This window comes from Sander vitreus, chromosome 9 (genome assembly GCF_031162955.1).
Source record: "Sander vitreus isolate 19-12246 chromosome 9, sanVit1, whole genome shotgun sequence".
NCBI lineage: Eukaryota > Metazoa > Chordata > Actinopteri > Perciformes > Percidae > Sander > Sander vitreus.
The window spans coordinates 14,988,190-15,013,481 of NC_135863.1; the positions used below are offsets into that span (position 1 = coordinate 14,988,190).

General features: G+C 38.6%; 1 protein-coding gene across 15 annotated transcripts in view; it reads left to right on the forward strand.

The window, feature by feature from the left end:
* Positions 1-25,292, forward strand: part of adgrl2a (adhesion G protein-coupled receptor L2a) — a 96,795-nt gene that overhangs the window by 39,953 nt on the left and 31,550 nt on the right. For all 15 annotated transcript variants that reach the window (XM_078258858.1, XM_078258854.1, XM_078258855.1 and 12 more), the window contains exons 4-5: positions 13,123-13,232; positions 19,863-20,663. In XM_078258858.1, the coding sequence (XP_078114984.1) occupies positions 13,123-13,232; positions 19,863-20,663 (911 nt within the window). The remainder of the gene's footprint in view (positions 1-13,122; positions 13,233-19,862; positions 20,664-25,292) is intronic.

The window sequence follows — 25,292 nt, forward strand, 5'->3', positions numbered from 1 at the left end:
TGATTTAGTGTGTGTGTGTGTGTGTGTGTGTGTGTGTGTGTGTGTGTGTGTGTGTGTGTGTGTGTGTGCGTGCGTGTGACACAAAGACAAAGAGGAAAAAAACAAGTTTGTGTAAAATATGTTTAACCATTTTTGGTATGATTAGTTAATATCTTATCAATCCAATCATAAATTATTATAATACAGCAACCATCCTCTCAAATTTGGCCACCAGAAACTAATGGCTGTGTGCCAGCTGCACGTACCTTCTGGCTTCTGATATAAAAAGTTGACTTATTGTGGTCATGTTGAAAGGATAGGTGGCAATCTGCTCTAGCTTTTATAGATTAGTAGATCAGACTCAGAGGAATACATTTTAGCCATTGTCTTGTTTAATGCAGAACATTTACAAAAAAATTGTAGTTTTATTAAACATCAACTATTTGGATTCCAGATGCAGTGTCATACCTACATCTTGCCGTTCAGTGCAAAATGTGCTTCCATCAGAGCGTTTACCTGTGGTGGTAAAAATAATTACAATAATAAGTACATTGACTCAAATACTGTAGATAAGTACAATTGTAAGTAATTTTACCGTTACTCCACGGCAATTTGGTATTCAAGTATTTTACTTTTTCCTACTAATTATTTAAAAGCTATAGTTCTTTTTCATATTTAGATTTGACTTACAAAGCTTTGGATCATTTTATAAAATACATTGCACTGTTAAAGATTAAACTACCCTGCAGTGTATAAAATAATAAAGATAAACTTGCTCCAGCTCGACCGACTACAACATTAGTTGTAGTCCTGATTACATGTTAATGCATTAATTATAATATGTAATGATATGATGTAATTTTTTTTTTTTTTTTTAATCAGCACGACTACTTTTAAATTTGAGACTTCAAATAAATGATGTTGAGAAAACTTCTGTACTTTGACAGTACTTGATTGAGTACTTTTGTCCTTTTTGTTTAAGTAAAAATCGGAATACTTCTTCCACTACTGGCATTTCCTTAACTTTAAGATACTTACCTTTGGTAAATCCTGTTGGTCAGATTAGGGGAATGCCTGATTTACAGATTGATCAATGTCACTCACCACCGAGATGTCCCACATTTTAAAGCCACTGTCTCTGTAGCTATCATCCATGTGCAAAGAAGGATGATTTATTGTGGAAAACAAACCCACGGAGGTGCATGGCACACACGCAACTCCGTAGGGTTCCACTGGTAACACTGTATACATGAGACCAGTTGTCACATAGGGATGCCATGTGAGCTGGTGCAGTGTACGGGATGGAATGACATATGAATGCCAGAGAGAGAGAAATTGGATGGTATGAGGCCGTCAGCAACTCTGGCAAGCCGCCTTGGGAAATAAAAAATAAAAAAAATGAAATAAAACAGTGGAGCCCTTGTATTCAGGGGGTTTATTGTCAAGCCCTGTTTGATGAATTCAGATAGCTGACTCACATTGTCTGTCTTGAAAGGCTGCAGCCTGCCTGCTCCCCGCTTGTGGCCCTGTGTATTACGCTGCCCAGCCTAGCTAGTACAAAAACAGTCCACTGGAGCACAAATACTGACCCAGCAGGAGCCACCTGACAACAATCCAAAACAGTCTCGTAGAAACGCACTCCACCAGCGTCTGTAGAGGACTCTGGTTCATTCCTCATATGCATATCCTGAGAGTGCCAAAGGCCATAGTTCAGATGTTATTTTAAATGTGTTTTTAGCATTTCAGTCACTGCTGAGCTATTGTACTCAGAGCAAAGAGAGAAATATGTGTGTTCCAAGATAACGTCTTGTGATACAAAAGTCAGAAGTGTGGGTTAAAAAATCTAACAAAAAAGAAACTGACATGAGTTCACATCCGAACCACAGAAATAAATCCAAAAGGCATCTACTGATAAAAAAAAGTGATTGACATATATTTACATAAAGTGGCATACATAGATAATTTCTTTGTCAGTGTAAAGTTCTTGTGATATATATCACCAAGTGTGAGAGCAGATTAATGTTATTATTTATGTGAACTTATAGATGTTAGATATTTTACATATATAATATATAGATATGTTATGTATAGGTCTATATCATAAAAGCACTGTTTTTGTAATCAGTGCAGAAATTTAAAACGGTCCACTGTCATGGAAATAGATTCAAGGACAGCTTGACAAATGTCCAAGATTGCATATGGGACTAATTAGGGATTTTTTTCATCATCTCTTGTCCATTTATTTACAGAAATAGACTAAATAGGAAGCAAATGTAATGCCTCTGCTGCCAAAAATAATTATCCTCAAACGAGAAATGTGGTGAACTTTTTTTTGTGCCTATTTGGAATGTAATGTTTGTCTCAAGGTCTGAGCCCTTCACTTCTCCACAAGTCAAAATTCATGGTCTGCGCTCTGGCTGCTGCTGTGGCTAACCCAGCTGAAAATTTCCATATGTGGGGCAACCCACTACACACACTATGTAAGGAGGGAAAAAAAGTAGTTCCTCCTGTACAGTCCACTAAGAAAGGATTGAAGAGACAACATTATTTGTTGCCCTAATTAGTCTGTCCTACTAATTTAAGTGTGTGGGGAAAAATCACATTAGCACTTGGGTGGAAAACTGTGCTCACTTTTTAAACATCCGAAATTAATGTGATCCTGAAGTGTGGAGAATTGGATTGAGGCTTCACTGAGTTTGATAGATCCTGTTGGCACTCCAAGTTGTTTTTATATCTGGCTGGCATATTATATTCATGAGCACAATGATTTTATGAAAATAGCCTTAGGATGGTTGTGGCTCAATTAGAACATTCAGCTGCAAGCAATTAGTTGCCTCAAGTGGGTGATAATCTGTACAGGAATTTTTCACATGGACACCTCCCCAGCAGATGTGAAACTGCATGTCAGTACAGTTTGAAATAATTAATTTATTGATAATAATATCCACTGAGGTGATTTTTTTTATGTTCTTCTTCAGGAATTTATTTCTTAATAATTACATTTCGTCATTTGCACTGATGATAATGATGATGATTGCAACCACAACACATTCTTACCACACGTGACATCTTCATTGAAACTGTAATTTAAATCACATTTCAATAATATTGTGTAGTACATTTAGTTGTACATGCACTATTAACCATCTGGTGCTTACTTGCTGTTGATTTAAATCTGACCACCAGTCCTTATCACAGTAGCTTGAGGAGTAGTAAAGATGACAATGACGCATCTTGACCAATCATTGTCACAAAAAGAACATATTAAGATATGCAGTATGAATAAGTGGCTTATATCTATTGATTTGTCCTTGACTAATGAGCTTCATTGTAAGTATTCGATAACATCGATTGCTGTAACATAACATGGCTGGGCCCTGCCGTGCATGTGGATCATGGGTTTTCCAAGGAGCACATCATTGACAAGAAAGCAGATAGCTCTCTAACAGACGATGCGAAAATCATTTGTGGTGGGATTAGAGGACAGCTAGTTAGTTAATAATGATCATTAAAATGATCATCACCCTTGGGTATTTGAAAGTTTTTATTTTGTAATGATATAATCAGCTTGAATGTGGCAGATTTTTTTTACAAACATTATTAAGTTAATAGAGTTGTTAACAGCTGATTTGTAATGTTAAAATGACCCAGCAATATTAGCATGCAATTGTCAATAAATGTGAGGCAGTTCTGGAGACTAAATGCTGCTGCTCACACTATTTATATCAGTGACAGGACTGCTTGCAAGGCTCTCCGAGGAGCTCCATTGCTGCCGCCTGACAGCACACTGCCTTGTTCTTCCTCTACAGAGTTAGTGTTTATTTAAAGCGCAGCAGATTAAGATTTCATAAAGATCCAGATTCAGCTTGGTGTGTACATGAGTTCATAAGCCACGAAACTGCTCTTTACTCAAGACTATGTTTGTGATGATGTGCCAGATTTAAAAGTGTATCAACAGTCATCATTGGTCGTCATTAGCCAAACAGCTGTTTATACCAACAATACAAATATAAATAAAACCCTTTTTCGCTTATTAAAATATAGGGAAAGTATTTTATATCATGATATATTATTATGACAATAGGGTTGGACAACATGACCGTACAGTATATATTGTGAACAGTCATACCATATTTGCCATAGCACATTTACCGTGGTAGTTATCATTTTAACAATTCTGGATGTACTAGGCCATTGTGGGCAAAGTCAATGTGCATGGACTGCTTCATGGTCATATTATATTTTTGCATCAATGTGATAATTTACCTAGATTTGTCAGATATTTAATTGACTGGATTTGCCCAAAACAGACACTTATTTGTCTTATTTGTATCCATAAACTCATTTAAGTTTCCAAACTATTTTATATGTCATGATATAAATCAATATCGTAATACAAAACCTGTACTGTGACATTTTCAACAATATTAATAGTATTAATAATGTAGGCCTATGTGAGATGCAATTTCTTTCACCAATGTTTTAAGTAATACCCTTTAAAACTTTGAATTTCAGATGAATCAAACTATCTAAAATCATTATTTAAATGTCCTCAATCCTGCCTGTCTTATGAAAAGGTCCCATACAGTATTCGTCTAAAGTATTCACGCCCTTCGGAGTTTTCATGTTTTATTGTTTTCAAATTAGATTTGATTTGGCTTATTTTGTTTTTACGTCTGATCAACAGAAAATGATTCTTTCAGGTCAAAGTGAAAACAGATCTCTACAAATTGATCTGAATTAATTACAACTATAAATGTAAAATATGTGTTGGCATAAGCATTAACCCCTTTCATGTCAGTGTTTAATAGATGCACCTTTAGCAGCAATTACAGTCTTGAGTCTCCATGTCAGCTTTGGTCAATTCTCATTCTTCTTCGCTAAACTGCTCAAGCTCAATCCGGTTGCACACGGATCATTAGCATCCAGCCTTTTTTAAATCCAGCCACAAGTTCTTGATCTGGAATCTGACTCGGCCACTCCAGGACAATAAAACTGTTGTTTTTAAGCCTTGTAGCTTTATGCGTGGGTGTGGTAGCATTGCATTTTGCCGTCTTATAAAGGTCACATTTAGACCTGCAAAATGTCACAATAGTATTTCCATTGACTTTAGTGCATGGCAATGTACCTGTGTTGGTTTAAAAATCAATAGGTGAGCTGGACGGATGTGAGTCAGACAGCCTTCCTCCTGAGTCTGTAAGAGCCTGGAATCCCCCCATTGAGCACCATTGGCAGCGCCAGTAAATATAGCATAAACACAAGCATATGACAGTAATTACAAGTTTCTGGGATGTCTTATCCGGATATTGGGTCAGACCTGAAGTTGAAAGCAGGAGGCTAATGGTTAATTTATAACGACCTATTTCCTGAAACACTATTGGGCCACCCCTTTTAGAAAATGGTCTAAATATACTGATATTGGAGGTGATTATACATCCAGCATGTGCGTGTTTTTGTGTGTGTCCTGTTTGCAACAGATTGTTTCTTTCGCTGCCATTTTGTGGGCCTGGAAATGATTTAATTTTTCAATGGCCTGTCTGCTATCAACAGGCTTGCCTCTTGAGAAAGATGTCTGCCTTGATAATTGTGCCATGAACCTCATCAGCATTTCAGATGAAATGGAGCTAGACGGGTCACTTTGAGTTTAAGAGACACTAATTTGATTGAAATTCAAACTGGGAGCATCAGGAAGTAGATTGTGCCTTTTTCTGTAATGTGCTCCCCTCACTCATGTCGCTTTTCTCCTCCAGTTGCACGTCGATTGTTTTCGCTGCTGATGCTATTTTTTATATTCTGAATTACAAATGGCTGCTTAGGCTTCCTGAACGCTATGGAGTGTTGAGGGATAGCGAATTGAGCAGTAGGGGCAAAACAATTTAAGGATTCAGCAATTAAGGAGCATCTTGCCCGGAGTCTAAACTGGCCTTGCCACATGAGCAGTGCATGACTTGTCACATCATGAGCGATCCCCATGACTGTCTGTACTAGTTCAATTTAAAAGCAGTGCTTTCAAACATATAAAGACAAGACTACACTATTCTCAAAGATTTTTTTGTAAAGTACCAACCCTTGCCTTGGTAGACCATCCTATTGCCTACTAAAGGATATTTAGCCTGAGTTTTGAGACCAAAACTGATATTGATATTTGAGAGTTTTAAAATCCAATAGATACATGTTTATATTGGCCAATTCTAACCAAGATGTGTACTGAGCATTTTACAGAAATATAATACATATACGTGTGGGATATGAAAAACTGGTGGGCAAACCATGTAATGGTGACGCTGTTTCTAAATTCAGATTCCTCAAACATATATTTTACCTGACATATCTGCTGATAACAATATATTTGTGATAAGCTAATACCCACCAGTGTGGCGGCTTCACTAAATAATGTAGATTTGTTCATTTTTGTTAAATGTAGATGCATATAGGGTAATTGTAGATGCATATAGAGTAATTGTAAATGAAATATATTTCAAGCTTAAATTTACACAGGTTTGTCTGTCCAAGCAAAGCTGATCTGTACTCAGCAGCATTTGTTAAAATGACATTGTATCCGTTCTTGGACATGGATTAGTAAAAAACAAATTACAGTCTTTTGTGGTTTAGGCAGGCTTTAGACTTCAGTAACGGCTTTTACTACATTTGTTAGTGGAAATAGAGTTTGTAGAATTCTACTCAAGTCAATTTATTATTCATTTAGCACATTATCTTCATGTCCAATTATTCCTCTGATATGCTTTATGATGGCAGTGGAAGAGGTTAAATTGCATTGTGGATACATGGTATCCGGAGTGCTATCACTTACACCTTGTTGGCATCTTATCGCACCCCTTCCCGCTGTCAGCAGGGAGTGCTCATTTTTAAAGGAGATTTGCATCAAATCTAAGAAGCATTTTCTGTGACACTCTAATTGTACTGATATCTGCCTCTCTCAAAAGGTCAGAGATGTGATGGGATTACATTTGGGATGCTTCAGCGTGATTAACTGGCTGGTAGAGGAAATGGAGGCAATCAGAGCAGAAAGTAGCTCCATCCTGCCCTTATTTTAAATTTAAAGAATTGGACTATTTTTGAAACTGAAAAATCTGACTATTGTTTAATTTCTAATAAATGAATCTTAAAGCAATTAATGGATAGATATAGCTTTAGGATTTTAGCCAATTTGGAATTTAAAACTCTAGTCAAATTCAAAGTGTAGAGTTCTGGAAACCATAGCTATTTTTGTTGCTTTTTAAACTGGACAACCCATTGTTAAATCATACGACAGATGTGTTAAACATAGTTGTACCAGTTTGTAAAAATAAATAAATAGCGCACTATATATTTTGTTGATATAAGCCAATACAGAAACCTTACCAAACAACTGGGTAATGTTGCTCCTAAAAAAGGCAACTTGCCTTTTTACTTTATATGGATCCTTTTTCCAACTGGCTAATTATTCTTTCTATTGCATTACAAGATAAAATAAATTAGCACTCTTTCCACTTTTTCTTCAGTAAAATTCTGTTGAGCAGTCGAGGTATTTATAGAGATAGAATGTTTCACTCTGGAGGAAAGTGGAGAAAAGCTTCCTTTGACTTAATATTCATTATGTACATGATTAATTACTATATAGCCTCAGACTATCAAAAGATAGTCAGAGATATCATATTTTACATGTATTTAATTAGTGTGCACTTTGAGACCTGTGCCCTGGCAGGCCCGAATACTGAACTTTTTATGGGAGGAATTTCAATTACATGCTCTCTCTCAAATTGAGGGCTAGGACTATGCATAGAAGAAGTCATTAGGGCTTTTTCAATTGGTCTCAGGAGATGCCCAAGGTTTCACAGATGAGAAGGATTCAGAGTCACACAATCCCATAGATCAGGGCGCTCCTGCTCCACAGCTCTAAAATTAGGACAATATATCAGAAAGAGCTATCAACACTTATGTCAACATTGTTTCAAAAGAAATATGAGGTGTTTTTTCCCCACTGCTTATGTCCTGTTGTTAAATACATTTGCCTAAGAAATTATGGCAGGTCTATGTCTCATTGGTGTCATGAATTTTATTTTTGATATCATTCTGTTCCATATGCCTAATATAAACCAGGCAGTCATTTCCTGGTCTCATTGGAATCTGTTAGATAAAGCACTGTAATATATATTGCTCCTGCATGATATGCTTATGCATGAGCAAGGGGACAGAATCATCAAAGTGACCATATAATATATGGAAAGTGCTGCAGAGTCATGAAATATTACCCACAAAAACAAGCAGCGTATTATGCGCCCAGCATGAGGTGCATGTTTTAATTCCAAAACAGTAATTCATTTCCATAAAAACAAATACAATATGCTGCGATTTTCATCTGTTATTATCACACATGAAGGTCATTAATAAAGTGAAATGGCCCTTGAGACCTCCACTAAACACAGATGCACACACACAGATATAGACCCAACTATGTGTCATTATGTCTCTGTGATATAAAACACTGCTCCAACATTGGCAAAAGTAAAAAAAATAATAATTCCCTTTTATTTATTTTATTAAAAAAGTGTTCTCTATCAAGTGTATTTGAAAAAAAGTGTATCTGAAGTATTTTAATTGGCATACATTCTAAGGAGAAATAGAACAAGAGGAAGAGGGAGATATTTGTGCTTGAAAAAAAGAAAAAAGTAATGACTAATTCTGTACTCTGCCGTTATTGTGATTTATTGGGTTTTTTATTCAAATACAGGAACCGTTTGTTTAAGTTGCTGAATAATGTTTTTGTACTGTAAACTATAAAACCCTGCAGCTACATGGTATGCAGCTAAAATGTGTGTTGTTTTTCAATCTGAAACCTAAACAATTCCCCCACCTGCATCTGTTCAGTGCTATACATCCCGACAGTAAGCAACTCTCCACTGTTCCACTGCGCTACCTAATATTATATTAATAACATTTGGACACAGAGCGGTGATTACCTCAGCGGCCCAAAACAAAGCTAAAGCACAATACAATGCAACCAGTAATACATTTTCCAATGATCTGCTGTAAATGGGCGCACTGGTCTGTGATAAGAAGAAAGAAAATATTATCTCTGGTTCTTGCTAAATCAGCAGAACAGAGTTATTGATCTGGACCCTCACGTTGCCAATAGAATTTTAAGTCCCCTCGGTAGCAAAGATGGCTTGCTGGTGGTATAGATGTCATTATCATGATTTCAGTACAGCAAAAGGGCAGTCACCTGCAATTCCCCCGGCTTCAGAGCACACCACAGGCTCAATTAGAATGTCTGCTCTCCAGATGTTAAAGGCAGTGACTGAAATAACCTTTTGACACTGCTTTGCATGGCTGGTGAAATGGAAAACAAAATGTATATATGTGATAACTAATAATTCTTAGGTCCTCCATGTGATTCCTCATAATTATATTTAGGGCATCTTGGTTCTTAATGTGTAAAAAAAAATGTGGCACACATTTTGCTATGCACAGAACTCATTCTGGTCATTTAAAAAATGTTTGTGGAAAGATGCATTAATCAGTATTTTGGTATTTCTGTTCTTCCGGTTCAAGAATTGGAGGCTGCAGTAGAAATCATTAATGAGACCTTTGATGGCATTTTGGGTGCAAATTCAAAAGCCTCATCTAGCCACTCAGCATGTAGACCCATTCAGAGAAGGAGCATGCTCAAATCAATAAGTTGGGACATTTGAGTGAAACACAGATTGTTTATCCTGTCCAAATGCGCCCCACCAAACAGATGTGGGGGGTCATATTCCCAAATCACATGAGGTCCCCATGCAATTGTAGTCTGGTGTGAATAAGTCTTATCTTATACAACAGTATTTGTCACATTGATTCCTGCTGCTCATGTACATTTCAATTTAATTTCACATTATATTTTACTCACAGATTTCCAATTGCAAGAGAGCAGCATCTACAACAACGCACACACACACACACACACACACACACACACACACACACACACACACACACACACACACACACACACACACACACACACACACACACACTCTATCAGGGACCAAATTAAAGAACTGTGTAATTGCAAGATTCATTCAGAAAACCAGGAATGTAATACCCTTTTGGCCAGTTATTGACTAGACAGGTCATTATGGCAAAGTCTTTTGTGGAATCTTTCATTGGCCTTAACACATTCAAACACATAATCCAAGCGCTTAAAAAAGACACACAGAATAGCACAACGCACAAAGGACCTCTTTTGCATCATACACATAGTGGAGAAGACCCAGACATGTATAAAGTACTAGAGACCCAGACTTGAGTAAAAGTACAAGTGCTCTATCAAAAAAGTGACTTGAGTAGAAGTTGAAGTGCTCTTTAAACCTACATTGTGTAATTTGTTTAGTTGATTCTTAGCAAAAACCCATTTGTTCTTCTACAAATATATGCTCATTCATGTGCAATTACTTCCACCAACTAATCAAAATATTCTTTTAAGCGTAGAATCTGCCATTCAGAATCATTCAGAATACATACGAGCGAGTCGCTCAAATGGCGGCAGCCAGGTTGTGCCTCCATCTTTAAAATACATTAGCCAAAGAGGGACATACCTCTGCCTTTCGCGCTTTTCCCGGTAGATTTTTTTTGGCCGCTAATCACACCTATTCTCTTTCTCAAGGACAAGTAACGGAGGCGCCAAGGAAGCGAAAAAGAGAATTAAAACGACAACGCGACAGGCAAAGCAACAAGACCAAAGTTAATATTGGAATGGCTAGAAGAACTGCGTGTAAATGATGGAGATACTAAGAGCTAATTTCGGGTTTGGCCACCGTAGGAATTAAAACGCGCTCGGAATGGGAGGGGCTATAAAGTAATATTCAGTTGGTTGTCATATACAATTTTACCACTAGATGGGAGAAATTCTTACACAATGTAGCTTTAAGCACCACATTTAAGTGGAAGTACTAAAGTATTAAAAAAAAATTGTACTTAAGTATTGCAAGTAGTTTATTTTAAAATGTACTGCTACTTTCAAGTACTGAAAGTAAAAGTACAAGTATTGTGTTATATGGTTATTAAAGAAAGCAGTCAAACGTTTGAATATCTTATTGTTTATATTATTTCAAATGTTTAGCCTAAAGGACACTCACAATTCCTTTGGCTGTAGCAGCAGTACAAGGAATGATTTGTAACATTTTTAGGGGTCCAAGCCCGAGTCTGCAAGAACCGGCGGTAGCAAGAGCTAGAAAGAGAACCAAACAAATGTTCCTAGCGAGCTACAACACACGTATCATATCTCGGCCAAATTAAATGTTAACAGCAAAGAACTTGAGATTTATTTGTTTTGGCCAATAACTCAATGCATTTAAATGGGAAAAATTGCAATTGCAATATCTCTGCCACAATAAATGCAATCAACATGAAACTTGTGATGCTCGTTCGGCATGCCGCTTTGAGTCTCTGTACCAAATTTGGTCATTGGCCATTAGGGGGCACTATAATCAACGTAGACGAGTTTTGGCCCTTTTACTCAATCAATGTTAATGGCATATTTGCAATGGGAATGTACCACAGACCTTGCAGCTCACACTTCTCAATATTTACTGATGTTTACCTCCTACCGTTATGTTTTGGTTTTTGCTTTCGCGAGCTCCCCTGGTTTTCTACAATAAACAAACTTCTTAACCCACCTGACACAGTTTCTACAACCTTCACAGTGGACAAATGCAACTCTTTTTCTCTCACTTTTTCAATCCAAAATCAACACCATTCATAGGCGCCGATACCGTGCAATTAAACATTGCAGTTGGTGCTAAGTGGAACGTATGTTATAGTGTGATTGGTTATGTTGGTGTCATTGATTCTTAATTTCCCACGAAGCACCCACGGAGGAAAACATAAATCGGCACCTATGACACCATTTGCAACAACTTGACCACCTCCTCTGCTCCTTCAACCACCACACCTGCCTCTCCCCCTCCACCCTCTCGGTCACTCTCTCACTTCTCTCTGCTGTTCCCTGTGGTCAGGGGGGTTAAGAAGTTTGTTTATTGTAGAGCATTCTTAAAGGTAGTCTGTATATGCATGGAGATGAACTTTTATCCGCTACGTTTGCTCACGCCTCTCGATATTTACCGATTTCGCGTGCTCCCCGGGGCGTCGGGGGCGACTGGCGTGGGTGGCTTGGCCCCCATTATAACTGCTTGCAGTTCTAGTTCCTATCAGAGAGCATGAGTTACCAGGTGAAGTTCAACTTTTTACTTGGTAGTAAGATGGTGCATTACAGGCAGTCACATGCTGTACATTGCTGGATATATGAAGGAAGTTTTTGAAATAAACCCAAAAAATGTACATTAATGTCACTGCTGTTATAACTACTATTATCTGATATAACAGTGGGTTATTAATCACTTATTAACAAATACTGAAATAAAATGTACAATTATCACACTGTGCAAGTAAAATGAACATCCTCTCCAGCATAGTAACAATTAAAGCCCCAAAAAATTTATCACACACTAGCTAGTAACGTGTGTGATTTACAGTGGAAAGTTAGCAAGCTAGCAAAATACAGTTAAACTAGCAGCTTCACATCACAGGGTAAAACGGTTAACATTCAGTACTCATTGCAGACTGAGACAACTCAGGAATAGCTTAATCTGCTGCAACAATAGCTAAACGTCTCTGACTTCTGAACAGGCAACCGCCGTAATGAAAAGAAACACGAGGCGATCTCGGGGATTTATTACGTAACTTACATAATTAGCGTACGTAACTAACGTAGCTGTAACACAATACGCCAGTAGAATACAGCTACAGCCTTTTAGTACTTAAGTACAATAGTGAAGTAGTTCTACTTCGTTACTATACATCTCTGGGAAGACCTAATAGGCAAGCACTGAGTGAAAAGCAATGGAGTTGGTCATTGAATAACATTACTATGTGGTAACGGCAGTACTTCTTTGTTGGGTAACTTTGAATATTTCCTATCCTGAGCATGAGTCAGATGTTTTTGCATTTCTGTGCTCCACTATCACACTCCACTGTGTTTTAACATTTATGCATTTAATTCCTGTGACTATTTTCTTTGTTTAAAAAAGACCAGCATGGATGTATTTAGGCACATTATTCATTGTTGCTAAATTAGTTTCCATCTCTTTGTTTCCCCCTTGTCAGATGCAACAATCGGACCCAGTGCATTGTGATCACGGGTTCTGATGTCTTCCCTGACCCCTGTCCAGGGACCTACAAGTACCTGGAGGTCCAGTATGAGTGTGTGCCCTACAGTAAGTCTGACTCTTCTGCCAGGAATTGAAAACTCCCCCTCCCCCCACACTCCTCTTCTATCCCCTCTCTCTCGTCTGTTTCATATCATATCCTGTCTCATTTCTTCTTCTTGCCTTGTCCGGACAGTCTGTTCTCTTTGTGTGCAACACCTTCCAGCACCATTTTCCTCAGTCTCTTCTTCCATCTGTGTCACACCATGAACTTTTCATGAAATATGACCTGTAAAACCCTTTGGTCTTCTTTCTGTACTGCCTTTATTATTGATGGGCTCACTGTGTTTCCACCCGTTCGACGAGTCTGGTTATGAGGTAGCAAAATAGAGGGAGGGTAGAGGAAGTCATGCTGACTCTCCATAATGGGAAGCAAGTGTTTCATTACTCAAGTCTATCAGACGCAAAACACAGCTTACCTTGATGGCTTAATATACATCCATACAACAGGTGTTGAAATATGTTAACAGATGCTTCATTATGTAACAGAACATAATGGCTCCACTCATAAGTGAACAAGGTAATATTTCATCTAAATAGATAGTGTTAACATTTTGTCTGTTCCTTGGATGCTAAAATATTCATTGCTCCCTCACAATCTTTAGATTGCCCTTTGAATAAAAATTCCCCATTTGTTCTTTAAGCCATGTTCATTTGCAATTTGTGAAGGAAATTCCACCACATAACCTTTACTAACTGATTAATGACAAAGATTTAGATGAATTACCAGAATCACTAATCAGGTGGAACTGCAATAATTTGAGTGGGAGTGATGGTATGATAGTATTTGGCAGCTCTTGTAGATTCAAATTAGTATTTTGTACACTGATGTTTTTAGATGTCTTTCACTTTTGAATCAACTCAAAAGGGAAGTTTAGCCAAAAATATATATAATGCATCTTTATTCTACAGTACTTTTTATATTTAACATATTTCTTCTACATTGCTCATTACCAGTATACCTGTCCAAGCTGTTTCCCTCAGTGTTGAATCCGAATGCATTAGTGAACATCATTAGATGGTGAAACTCATTACAACTTAAAGGTTAACCTCTCCGAGGCTTTGAGGACCTGTAATTAAAAATGAAATAAGCTAAAATGAGTATTTGAGTCCACCTTATTGAGCAAAGCCAAATCCTATAGCTTTTACCCTAAAGTGCTTGTATTGTTTTTTGTTTTTACTCGATTCATAGTCAAGTGACTGATTGACTATATCCCATGTCTTACTGTGTTACCTCAAATAGTAGGATTAGCCTCATGGTGCACTCATGTCCACCCACTGTTATGATTGTCTTTTGCCTCCTTCTTGCAACAAGGAAAGACTGGCTTGATGTGGTAAAAAATAAATTTCTACCCAAGGACTCTCAGTTCTGGCAAAGTCTATCTAACAGAAATTCCAAACAGGTCCTTTACTCTAAGCAGTTTCAAACATGCATGTCTGTAGCCCCATCTTTTTGCTTCTCAAGGTCCATGCCCAACCAGAATAGGACCAAGAACACAGAATGTGTCCTATCGCAACTGCCCTGGTAAGTGCTTAGTGTTCTCCCAGTCTGACCCAGTCCACACAAGCCCAGCCCAGCCTTTCCCACTCAAGTCCTTGTAAAATGTGATAGATTGTGATTTATAGGCAAGTTTCTTGTTATGTTTTTTCCCTCTTACCAGTCCTTTGTTTCCTCTTCCCCAAAATAAAATCCATATACCCTATAGATCATTTTGTAGAGTCAGAGAAAGGCAATCATAGGGGGAAATTTACTGAGCTGCTCCACACCAGAGCAAACCCTTACTAGAGTTTTCAGATGGCAAATAGCAAAGACTTTACCACAGTTTTCTAGTTTTCGGATAGAATAGATCATATGCCAAATACCAAGATTTGTGATTAAAAACCATTGCAGTGGTTCAGGAGCTTAGGATACCCTGGATTTGCTGGGATACAAGACTTGAGAAGTTGTTTTGCAAGACAACGTATTAAATCCCCATTAAGCTGATCAGCGACGGGACCGCAGACAGTGTCCTCATTTTGACTAGTAACTGCTGCCCCTCAAAGTCTATCTGTGCCATGGAAATATAACCAGCAGTTTAATAACATAATATGATTGACAGTTGTTTTCCTTCTCAATCATTGACTGAATGTAATGTGGTACTTAATTAATTTGTTCTGTTGTCTAAGCTTTTGCATAATCACACAAGCAATTTTGGATTTTTCACTTCTATGCAAGTGGCCTTTGCAACAAGTTGCCTACATTTCCACCATTTTCATCCTTTTGGCTTCATAATTTGGTTCTTGTCACAAACTGCCCTCATTAGCAACTTTTCTTCATGTTCCAGCCAAGGATGTACATTTTGTCTTCACCTGGCACTGAGTCGCCCTCTGAATTGGCACTAGTAATTGCTTGAATCAGGCAACATAAAAGCAGACATTTCTTTATTTAGACTGCTCTGTGCAAACTATTTTGAAAAAAGCTAGAGAAAAAAGAAAGAAAAGATTCTACCCTTGCAAAACTGAAGAGTCGCAGTGGGCATAAACAGTCCTCAATGCTAATATTTTCATATTTTCATCACACTCTAATTCCAGTAAACCCCCTGCTCCACGTGACACTGATGGCCAGATTATGAAAATTGAAGTTAAGCTGTAACAGCATGATTTTAGGTCCCCTTTGGTGCTGTTGTTTTTGTGTTCAGTTGTTCCCCCTTATTTATTCAGTGTAGCTTACATAATGCTTTGATTTAAATTGAACACTGGAGCCACTCGCTCGGTCTGCCCTTGACAGCAGACATCCATTCATATCAAGATGGAACACCTGGTTATTAATAGTCACTACGATTTGATTAGTGATAGTTCATAGAAAGGAGGAATTCTCTAGAAAGCCTGTAAAGTCTAGTGGAGACAGTTTAGGATGTTTGGGGTTAGTGTGGGTTGGCATGTGTCTCATGTTTGTTGGTTTTAATGTTGCTATATTAAAAGTGACTGACTCTCTTCCCTTCCCCTGTGCAATCTGCAGGAAACCTCATCGGCTATCTGACTCACTTTCTTCATCCACTGACTGATTTCTGATCACACTGATTGCTATTTCTATTTTTTACATTTCTACTAACGTCATCAGGTCTTCCGTCATGTGTTCTTCTTTTCTTTCCAGGTTTCCTTCACGCCATCTCTCTCTCTGTCTCTCTCTCTCTGTCCTCTTCTCACCTCCTCTGTTTTATGTGGCTGAGGCGTCTTCTGAGAACTCAACTGTTGTTAATTTGTTTGCTTCCTACCTGTGTTCGATCTCTTAGTTAGCTGCAACACAATGGAATTTCTTCTGCAGAATGGCGTGCATTCATTTACGGATTTTTCAGATTCTCTAGTTTCCACTGCTTTTTTTTGGCCACTGAAGCCTAGATCAGACTCAACAATTATAGCATATTCAAACTGTAATATGAACCTGCACTAATTGGAGCTGGATGGTTGCAGGAATCAAGGGGAACATAGTTTATCATTATCCCACAGTGGCCCAAAATTAGTTCATTTAGTATTCCAACATTGATCCTCAGGCCATCTGTGTTTGTGCCTTTGTATTGTGAAGCCATCTGAGACTGAAACCTGAGAAAGACAAAAACCAATGGAAGTGTAGATCAAGGGCAAAAGAACTGACGCATGCAGTCTGTACTTGAGAGATTAACATCTCCATTAGTAAACAGTTGCAATGTTGTTGAAAGAATACATTTGAAATTATATTATATATAATATTTAAAATCAATCAGCCTGAATCAGTCAAACTTAATAGAAATTACTCTTTAAGTCAAAAATGTTTCATAACAATGAAATTAAATGAACTACATTTCTTTGTTAAATATTAACTGTAGCTTCAGTACCATATAATAAGCAGTGGTTGAGCATTTTGCTAAGCTTTTCTGGACACATAGAGAAAGTCTCTTTGAATGACTATATTTTTATTTTCTTCGATGCCCTTCTTTGTCCCCTCACATTTGGCCAACGACCTCCTGATTGAACAGCAAGCAGTTCATATGAACTGTCCCAGTTGGGAAATGCATGACTTGAAAAGTCTTGTAGTCTGACCTAGGCTTTAGACTGAGAAATGTCTTTTCTAAAGAATTTATGTAAATTTGTTATCAATATGTCAGTCTTTTTGTTGCAGTTTAAACTAAGCTAGTGATTTTCATGCAATGCAAGTCTCATGATATGTTTCATAAATCAGCCATTGGACTGGGTAATGCTTCTTAGCTCAGGTACCTTGTTTGAATGTGCACATATTGGCAAATTTATAGCAGACTTTTATCGGAAAGCACAAAATAACAAATTAAGTGCAGTGTTGTTTTGTAGAATGAAATACATGTTTCAACAGTGAGTGCACATAAGCTATATCAATGTATTTTGCACCAGTAACTTACACTGATTACCTGCTTTCTTGATAAGGCCACAGTACGTTTGTTTTCTGTGTACATATGGCATAATTGTAAAAGTGGTGAAGTAAGATTAGAGTGTTACGCAGAGACTTTTGTTATTGAGGTATAAGTTAGGTGTAACATTCCAGAGTGGTAAAATTACATCTTAATTGTATTCATATCTACATGTATATTAAATATATAGCAAAGGGTTATCTACTACTCTATATTTAACTTTCTTTAGAAAAATAAAACACACCTTTTCTTTTTCGTGTAATTGGGTTTGGTTTATAGTGGTGGGTGGATTAAAACAGACCATAGTAACAAAAACCAGAGTCATGTTAAGTGAAATTATAATTAACATAAATCAATAAATACATGCCATTAATGTCACTTTTCTGTATAGTATCCACAGGATGGCTTTGATTCTCAGAAAATGTTCTTATTAACTTTATTAACTTATTTTTACAGGGTTTCCGCAGGGTTTTTAAAAGTCTTAAAAAGTCTAAAATTTCAACAACAAAAAAATTGTTTAATTCGCTGAAGTATTGTGTTCTACGTCTTTTTGAATTACGTGAAAAAAACTGAATTTAGGGCTTAATTGATGTTACGATAAAGGCCTTAAATTTCATTCATAATGGTCTCTAATTGGTCTTAAAAAGTCTTAAATTTTGCCTTTGTGAAACCTGCAGAAACTCTGTTTTATAATTAAAGGGAGATCATTCTCAATATGTCATTTATTTTCAATGTGAATCTCAAAATGTCCTACCTATGTGGCAAACAAAACTGAATGTCATTAGTTTTGCCATTTGCACTAGCACATACTTTTGGCAGTCTGTCAAAGATAAAATCCATCCACCACTATGCCTTATACCAATTGTGACGATTGGTCATTTTCGATGTTCTAATCCAACCCCTTTGTCTAAGACAGGACCTTGACGGCTGTATGTCACTTTTCTCACAACTTTCTTGTTTTCTCTGAATAGGTCTACCCATCTTTGTCAATGTCTCATAATGTGTTTCTGCATATGTAATCATAGTGATGCCAGTTAATTCATATTAATCTCTTTTTTTTCCCTTGCACCCCTTTCATTCTCTCTTCCAACGCTTAAAATAGAAGTGGAGCAAAAAGGTAAATAACAGACACGATCCAAACCCTAGCTCCTTGTTTTGTGGCATCTGGTTGTAAACTACCTATTTTTCCATGGTGGCCCCTACAAACCCATCGCAGACGTTATCTTCAGGAATCCCCCGCCCCCTAACTGTAATGTTAACGGCCAGTGTAGTGCAACAAGGGCAGTGAGGCTGGCCATAAAAAAACAAACTGCACACAAGCAGCCAAAAGATGTAAATGGGGGTGTATTGGCTGCAGTCAATAGGGGCTTCCTCTCTTCATTCTCCCTGGGTGCTTTTGCTACTCAGTAGTTTTGCCTGGCTTCCAAACCCTTTTCCATAGCATGCCATGGTAACAGTGTTTCTTGGCCCTTTTTTAAAAGTTATTGCTTACTACTGTCCCTTTTATCTCCGAGCCCTCGCCCCTCCCCTCTCTCACTCTTCTTGCCATTATTGTCACCTGACCACTTGCTGCTCTTTTCTCTGTTGATTCTTATGCCTCAAATGCCTCAGAGCACCAACCAAAACACCTCAAGAGACCCTTACTAAAAAGTTTTTTAAATTTTAATGGTTGTGACATTTGCACCAATGCGTAATGACAAGCTTCTCATGAATATACCGTAGCATAGGTGGTGTAAGTGAGATACGTCTAAGTACACACAAACATTGTGCAGACTGTGCTGACTCCTGCTCTCTCATAACCTCTCCCGTCTGTTGCCAAGTGACTTTAGTTGGCTGCATTTTTTTTGTTTACAGGACCAATTGTTTCGTTAAGTTTTGTTTCTGTTCTATTTCCCCTCATTTGTGTTCTACTCCCAACAGTAAATGTCTGTGAGGCCAAGCTTCTTTTTGTTTCAGACTACTTTATATATTTAAACATTATGCTTAATAACTTTCCTATTTCTTTTTTTCTTTCTATGCACAAAACCAAAATCCTTATATTGCTTGTGAATATTGGCTATAGCTGTTAGTTGTGTTTTGGCCACTCTTTAATGTGTGTCTGTCTCCACTCCTTGTGGACAACCTGTAAAACAAAATGAAGACATTAGCGATTCTATGGATATAACATATAGTTTTTTTATGGTTTTATTTTTCACATGTTAACCTGTGTCTGTTTCTTATTCTACTCTTCTCCCATTACTAGTTTTTCTTTGTCCTGGGACTCTGAAAGCTGTCGGTGATCCTTCCTTTATATTTGAAGCGGAGCAACAAGCTGGTGCCTGGTGCAAAGACCCACTGCAAGCTGGTGACAAAATCTACTTCATGCCTTGGACTCCTTATAGGACAGACACTCTCATTGAATATTCCTCCCTGGATGACTTCCAAAATGCCCGGCAAACCATCACCTACAAGCTGCCCCACCGGGTGGATGGGACTGGATTTGTGGTCTACGACGGGGCCGTGTTTTTCAACAAGGAGCGTACCCGCAACATTGTGAAGTTTGACCTGCGGACTCGAATCAAAAGTGGTGAGGCGATTATCAATAATGCCAACTACCACGACACATCGCCCTACAAGTGGGGTGGTAAAACAGACATTGACCTGGCGGTAGACGAGAATGGGCTGTGGGTGATCTACGCCACCGAGCAGAACAACGGCATGATCGTAATCAGCCAGTTGAACCCCTACACGCTACGATTTGAGGCTACCTGGGACACCACCTATGATAAGCGCTCAGCCTCCAATGCCTTCATGGTTTGTGGAGTACTCTATGTGGTCCGCTCCACCTACGAAGACAATGAAAGTGAGGTCAGCAAGAGCCTGATCGATTACATTTACAATACCAAACAGAACCGTGGGGAATATGTTGATATCCACTTTCCCAACCAGTACCAGTACATTGCAGCTGTGGAATACAATCCGCGAGATAACCAGCTCTATGTGTGGAATAACTTTTACATTCTGAGATACAACCTGGAGTTTGGCCCACCTGATCCAGCACATGGTAAGAACAACACCCCCCCCCCCCCCAATCAGTTCCTCTCCAGACAATATTTCTTAAACTGCATGGCTCAAATTGTGATTTTAGTTGCTGTCAAGTCACTTTGGTATTCCCAATCTATGTATCAAGTGTCACAGCTGACTGATTTTTAATTTAGAATCTAATATGTGCTAGATATGTTACGGAAGCTTTGGAGTGTAGGAAAGCATCTCGGGGGGGGGGGGGTGAAGTGAGTGGGGCTCTGTGGTAAACAACACCTCGAAGCCAGTTACCATATCATAAGGGATCAGTATCTAAGGGATTTGGGGAGGTTTACCATCCGGGCGTTCCCTGAGTCCCTAGTGCTAAGGCTCAAGGGACCTCTGCTAGCATAACCCTTTTTTTTTTTTTAGAGAGAGTATGACAGGGAGAGAGAGATATACTTTCACCCCTGGAAACATACATGCCCGGACAGGTGCAAAGTCTTGCCTGGGGCAAGGTTAGATCATTCCCCAAGTGATGCTGAAACTCCAAATCTCCATTGGCCTTTAAAAGAAAGTACTTCCCACCCTGCCTACAGAGTGTGAGGATTCAAGGTTCTGTCTAAGAAAGAAAGAGATGGTAGACACAAGGGAGAAGGATCAATCACCCAGGGTCAAATCAGTAGCGTATGTTTTTAATTTAGCTGTCAAGAGCTGAGGGGAAGCTAGCCTAGGCCTGCGATAGTCCTTACCCTGAGAATATAATAACAGTAATTATCCTAATCCCCTGCACACCCAAAGTCCTAAGTCCACGTAATGCTCAACGCAGTCAGTGATGAGCCACCGAGGTCAAGCAACTTTTCTACAGATTATCCGAGAGCTCAATATTTATTAATGTCTTTGCTCGTCCACTTTTGTATTGATAGGACATGAGCTGAGGCTGCTAAATTGGGTTCAGCCAGTGGAGCAGCATCAATCTAGCCTGACCAAGGCACGCCTCACTGTAACAAAGAAGGTAGTCCAGGTTGGAAAGCAAAATTAATATGCAGAGGGGGGGATTCAGTAGAATACTCACTGCAACAATCATGGGGAACAAGATAAAAAAGTGTTTTATTTTTTTATTTTTCCAACTCTGAATAACATGTTTGAAGTTTCTCCACTGCTAATAAGACAGATACCAGACCGCTTTTTTAAAATTAAATATTTGCATATCACAAGTACATTCAGAGCAATTGAGGAATATGCTACAGCCAAAAGGTGTTTCCTAATTTTAGTCATGCCCAAAACATTATGTTGCACAGAGAGAATTCAAATGAGCTGAATCTAAGCAGTGCCTTGCATTTGCAGACAGCTGCTATAAAAGTGGCCTTGCTATCACCCCTTCTGCTATCTAATCAAAACAAATTGGAGAATGTCTTTACATGCCATCATCTGTTTATATACAGTGAACTGATTATTAAGCAGTCGAGCAACAGCCTTCTCAACAGCCTTTATTTTCAGCTTAATTGTTATGGATTCTTGGAATAAACTGTGTATAGACAGGCTGCATGCTCAATTGATTTATTCATTTGCTGAATGGACACTGATTACTGATAGAGAAATCAGAGGCTTTAACAGGATCCGCCCTGAAATAAGACTACATTCCGGTTACACCCAAAGGAACTTCTCTTCATGTAGATTATGTTTAGAAACATACACTGCCTGACATACTGTATGTGCTCCTCGGGGCTTCCGTATTCACACATCTTTATTTGAACACCAACAAGGACTCATTCTTCTTGACAAATGAGACATAAGCGTGGCCCTGCTGCTGTGCTGACTAATGCATGTTGAGTTCCAGTCGATGAGTGCAAGGCAGAATGGTCCAGGATGATCATCAAGATGTCAATAAACTTGTCCTCCCACATGGCTGATGTTGACACATAAATGATGGCACTTTTTTCTGGCTGTCACTAGATGCCCTCTCTGTGATATCTTGATGCTTGTTTCAATGCCTCACTGGGCACTGAAACAAGCCATCAGAATGCTTTTGTAGTGTTAAAAGTTGAAGGTACGTGTTTTGAGCAGCACTTGGCGAAAGAAAAATGAAAAGAACCTTTCAGCTTTGCTCAAATAATTGCAAGCATGAAAGCTTAGCACATGCTGAAAGCATCGTTTGTACAACGGAGCGTCGCAAATTATTAATGTAGATGCTGGAGCTGTATTATAAGTTTTACTTAAAAAAAATAAAAGGATTTGCAGGTTTTTAATTTAACCACAGATTTATCTTCCTCAAGAGAGAATTTCAGAGTACATGTACGTACGTATATGGCTGTCCACTGCATATGATGCTCCTGACGGGCATGACATATATGCTCCTGACGGGTTCCAAATGGTCGGATGTTTATGTATTTATTTATTTTGTGTGTGTGTGTTTGTTTGTTTTCTCAAGTGCGCAAACAACTCTGTCACATGATTCGCTCCGTCATGAATTGCAATCACATCAAAGTGATGTTGGGACCCTGTATGGCAGACATTTGGGTTCCTGTCAAGTCCAATAACGTCGCTCGTGTCGAGGCAAGATCATCTCTTGTAGGATTATGGGGGAGTGGATGGGGTCACATCCAACATGCAGCTCCAATGAAAGTGGACATTAAATGGGTCAGTAAGTCCCACTTTTGGCTTTGACCAGCAGCACCATAATCCACTCATTTAACCATGGCTCAATGCCTGTTCTCCTTTTTGCATATAGGAGCTCATAAAAAGACATATTCCTTTGTCGCATCTTGTAAGTGAGATGATTAAATTGATTTAAATGAGGTATTCCCAGAGAAAAATCATTATGCACCCATTTCTATGGACCGTTTATTTATGCCAAGCTCTGATATTTGGCCTCAAACCACTGAGTAAGCATATGAAAATATTTTTCATACCAGAAGTATGCACAAACAGACTCTATTCACTGCCACAATGGGACAGAGGTGAGCCTCGGAAACCTTTTATTTATCCCCTGTCGCAAAATTAAATTCTGAATCACTTCCGTATAAAAGCCCCCAGCGCTGCAGTTAACACCCACACAAAATCTAGACCTCCTTTTTAATTGTTGAAATGTCAATACATTTGCATACAATTTCAATCTTTGCTGCACCCTCAAATTATAAATTTGCGAGTGGGGATCGTAAGGAAGAGAATGACCCAATTTATTTGAAATTATAAGGTAGCGCTCACTGACGCGACTTGCCAATTAGCTTACAAAACTCTGCATATGGTCAAAACAATGCCCTGTAGTTTGTGTGTTATGAAAGTGCTTTGTAATGCAAAAATGCTCAGCTGTTACAGATACTCGTGAGTCATATGCATTAGCAGTCACCCCAGAGAGCCTACCTCTTATAGTCTGATGAATATACAGCTCACTAATAAGCACCACTATGATTCATTCCTGTCTTCTGCAGTGCTTACATAGAGGTCAACTTGTGCATGGCAACATTTAGAGAGAAGGCAGGGAACACAGAGAGAGGAGGAGAGGTAGGATATTTTAAACGTCAACATCAAGCTTTCACAGCCATCTGAGGTGCTGGGGTAAAGCAGCAGAGACTTTGTCCTCCTATATGCTCACCAGTGGTGCAGGAGCAGGGATCAGGATGTGTTAAAAACGGCCAATTTGTTTGTTTGCCTTGACAACAACCCCCCCACTCCCTCTCCCCAACCCCCTGTCAGCTGTCCAAGTGGACACAGCGGTGTGAAAAGAGACTGTATTGATGTGGAAAATCACCCTTTTTGTTTTGTTTTTCAGTCCTCCTGTCATATTCTCGTTGTTTCTTTCCCTGTCTGCCTCCAATCTTATTGTCTCTCTCTTTCATTATCTCTCTATTGCATTCAGTCTTGCTGCTTGCTTGACTGTCTTGCCCTCTCTCTCTCGTATTTTTATCATTTTTCTTTTACTCTTCCTCTGCCTGTAGACTTTTCGTAGTCATCCTCCTCCATTATCATCCATGAACTGTGCCTTACATCTGGATATTTGCATTTGTGTGCATTCCGGTCTGCACATACAGTACATGCGTCTGTTTGGCTTCTCTCCTAAAGTCAAGCTAAAGACTGTTCAAATCATGCCCAAAGAGAGCAGTGCACACTTAATGACAGGATTTGAGTAAATCCTTAGCTGTGCCTTCTGGGACACTGTACAGTAAATAGGATGAAGACAGCCATCAAGATCAGGGATCACTCACTACGCAGTTTTGTCATTCAGAAATATGTGTTCACTGGGGAAACCGTTTGTAACACTGTTTAGATATAAGTGACATTATTCCATTTAAATATTTAGCATGAAGCTTATTTTAAGTTGTGATTGCACACATTTATAATTGATCCAGATCCTACTACTAAACTACCTATTTAAGTGAAAGTTGATGTGTTAAGCAACTTCTCTCTGGTTCTTTCTCACGTTCATTCCTGTTGACTCCTGTTTGCTGTTGTCGGGATCACACTGGTGTTGACTGACTATACAATCCTGGCCAGCCAGCACTAGGCCAAATCAATCTCCTCACTGAACACAGCAATCTGCAGAAAACAGCCCAGAATTTGTGCTGAAATCTCCTAAGGTGACATGTAGCCTTAAATCTGTGTAGTGGTAGCAGTGATGGGTTAATTCAACAAGACCCTTTATGTTTTTATAGCACCAAAAGGTGTGCCTAAA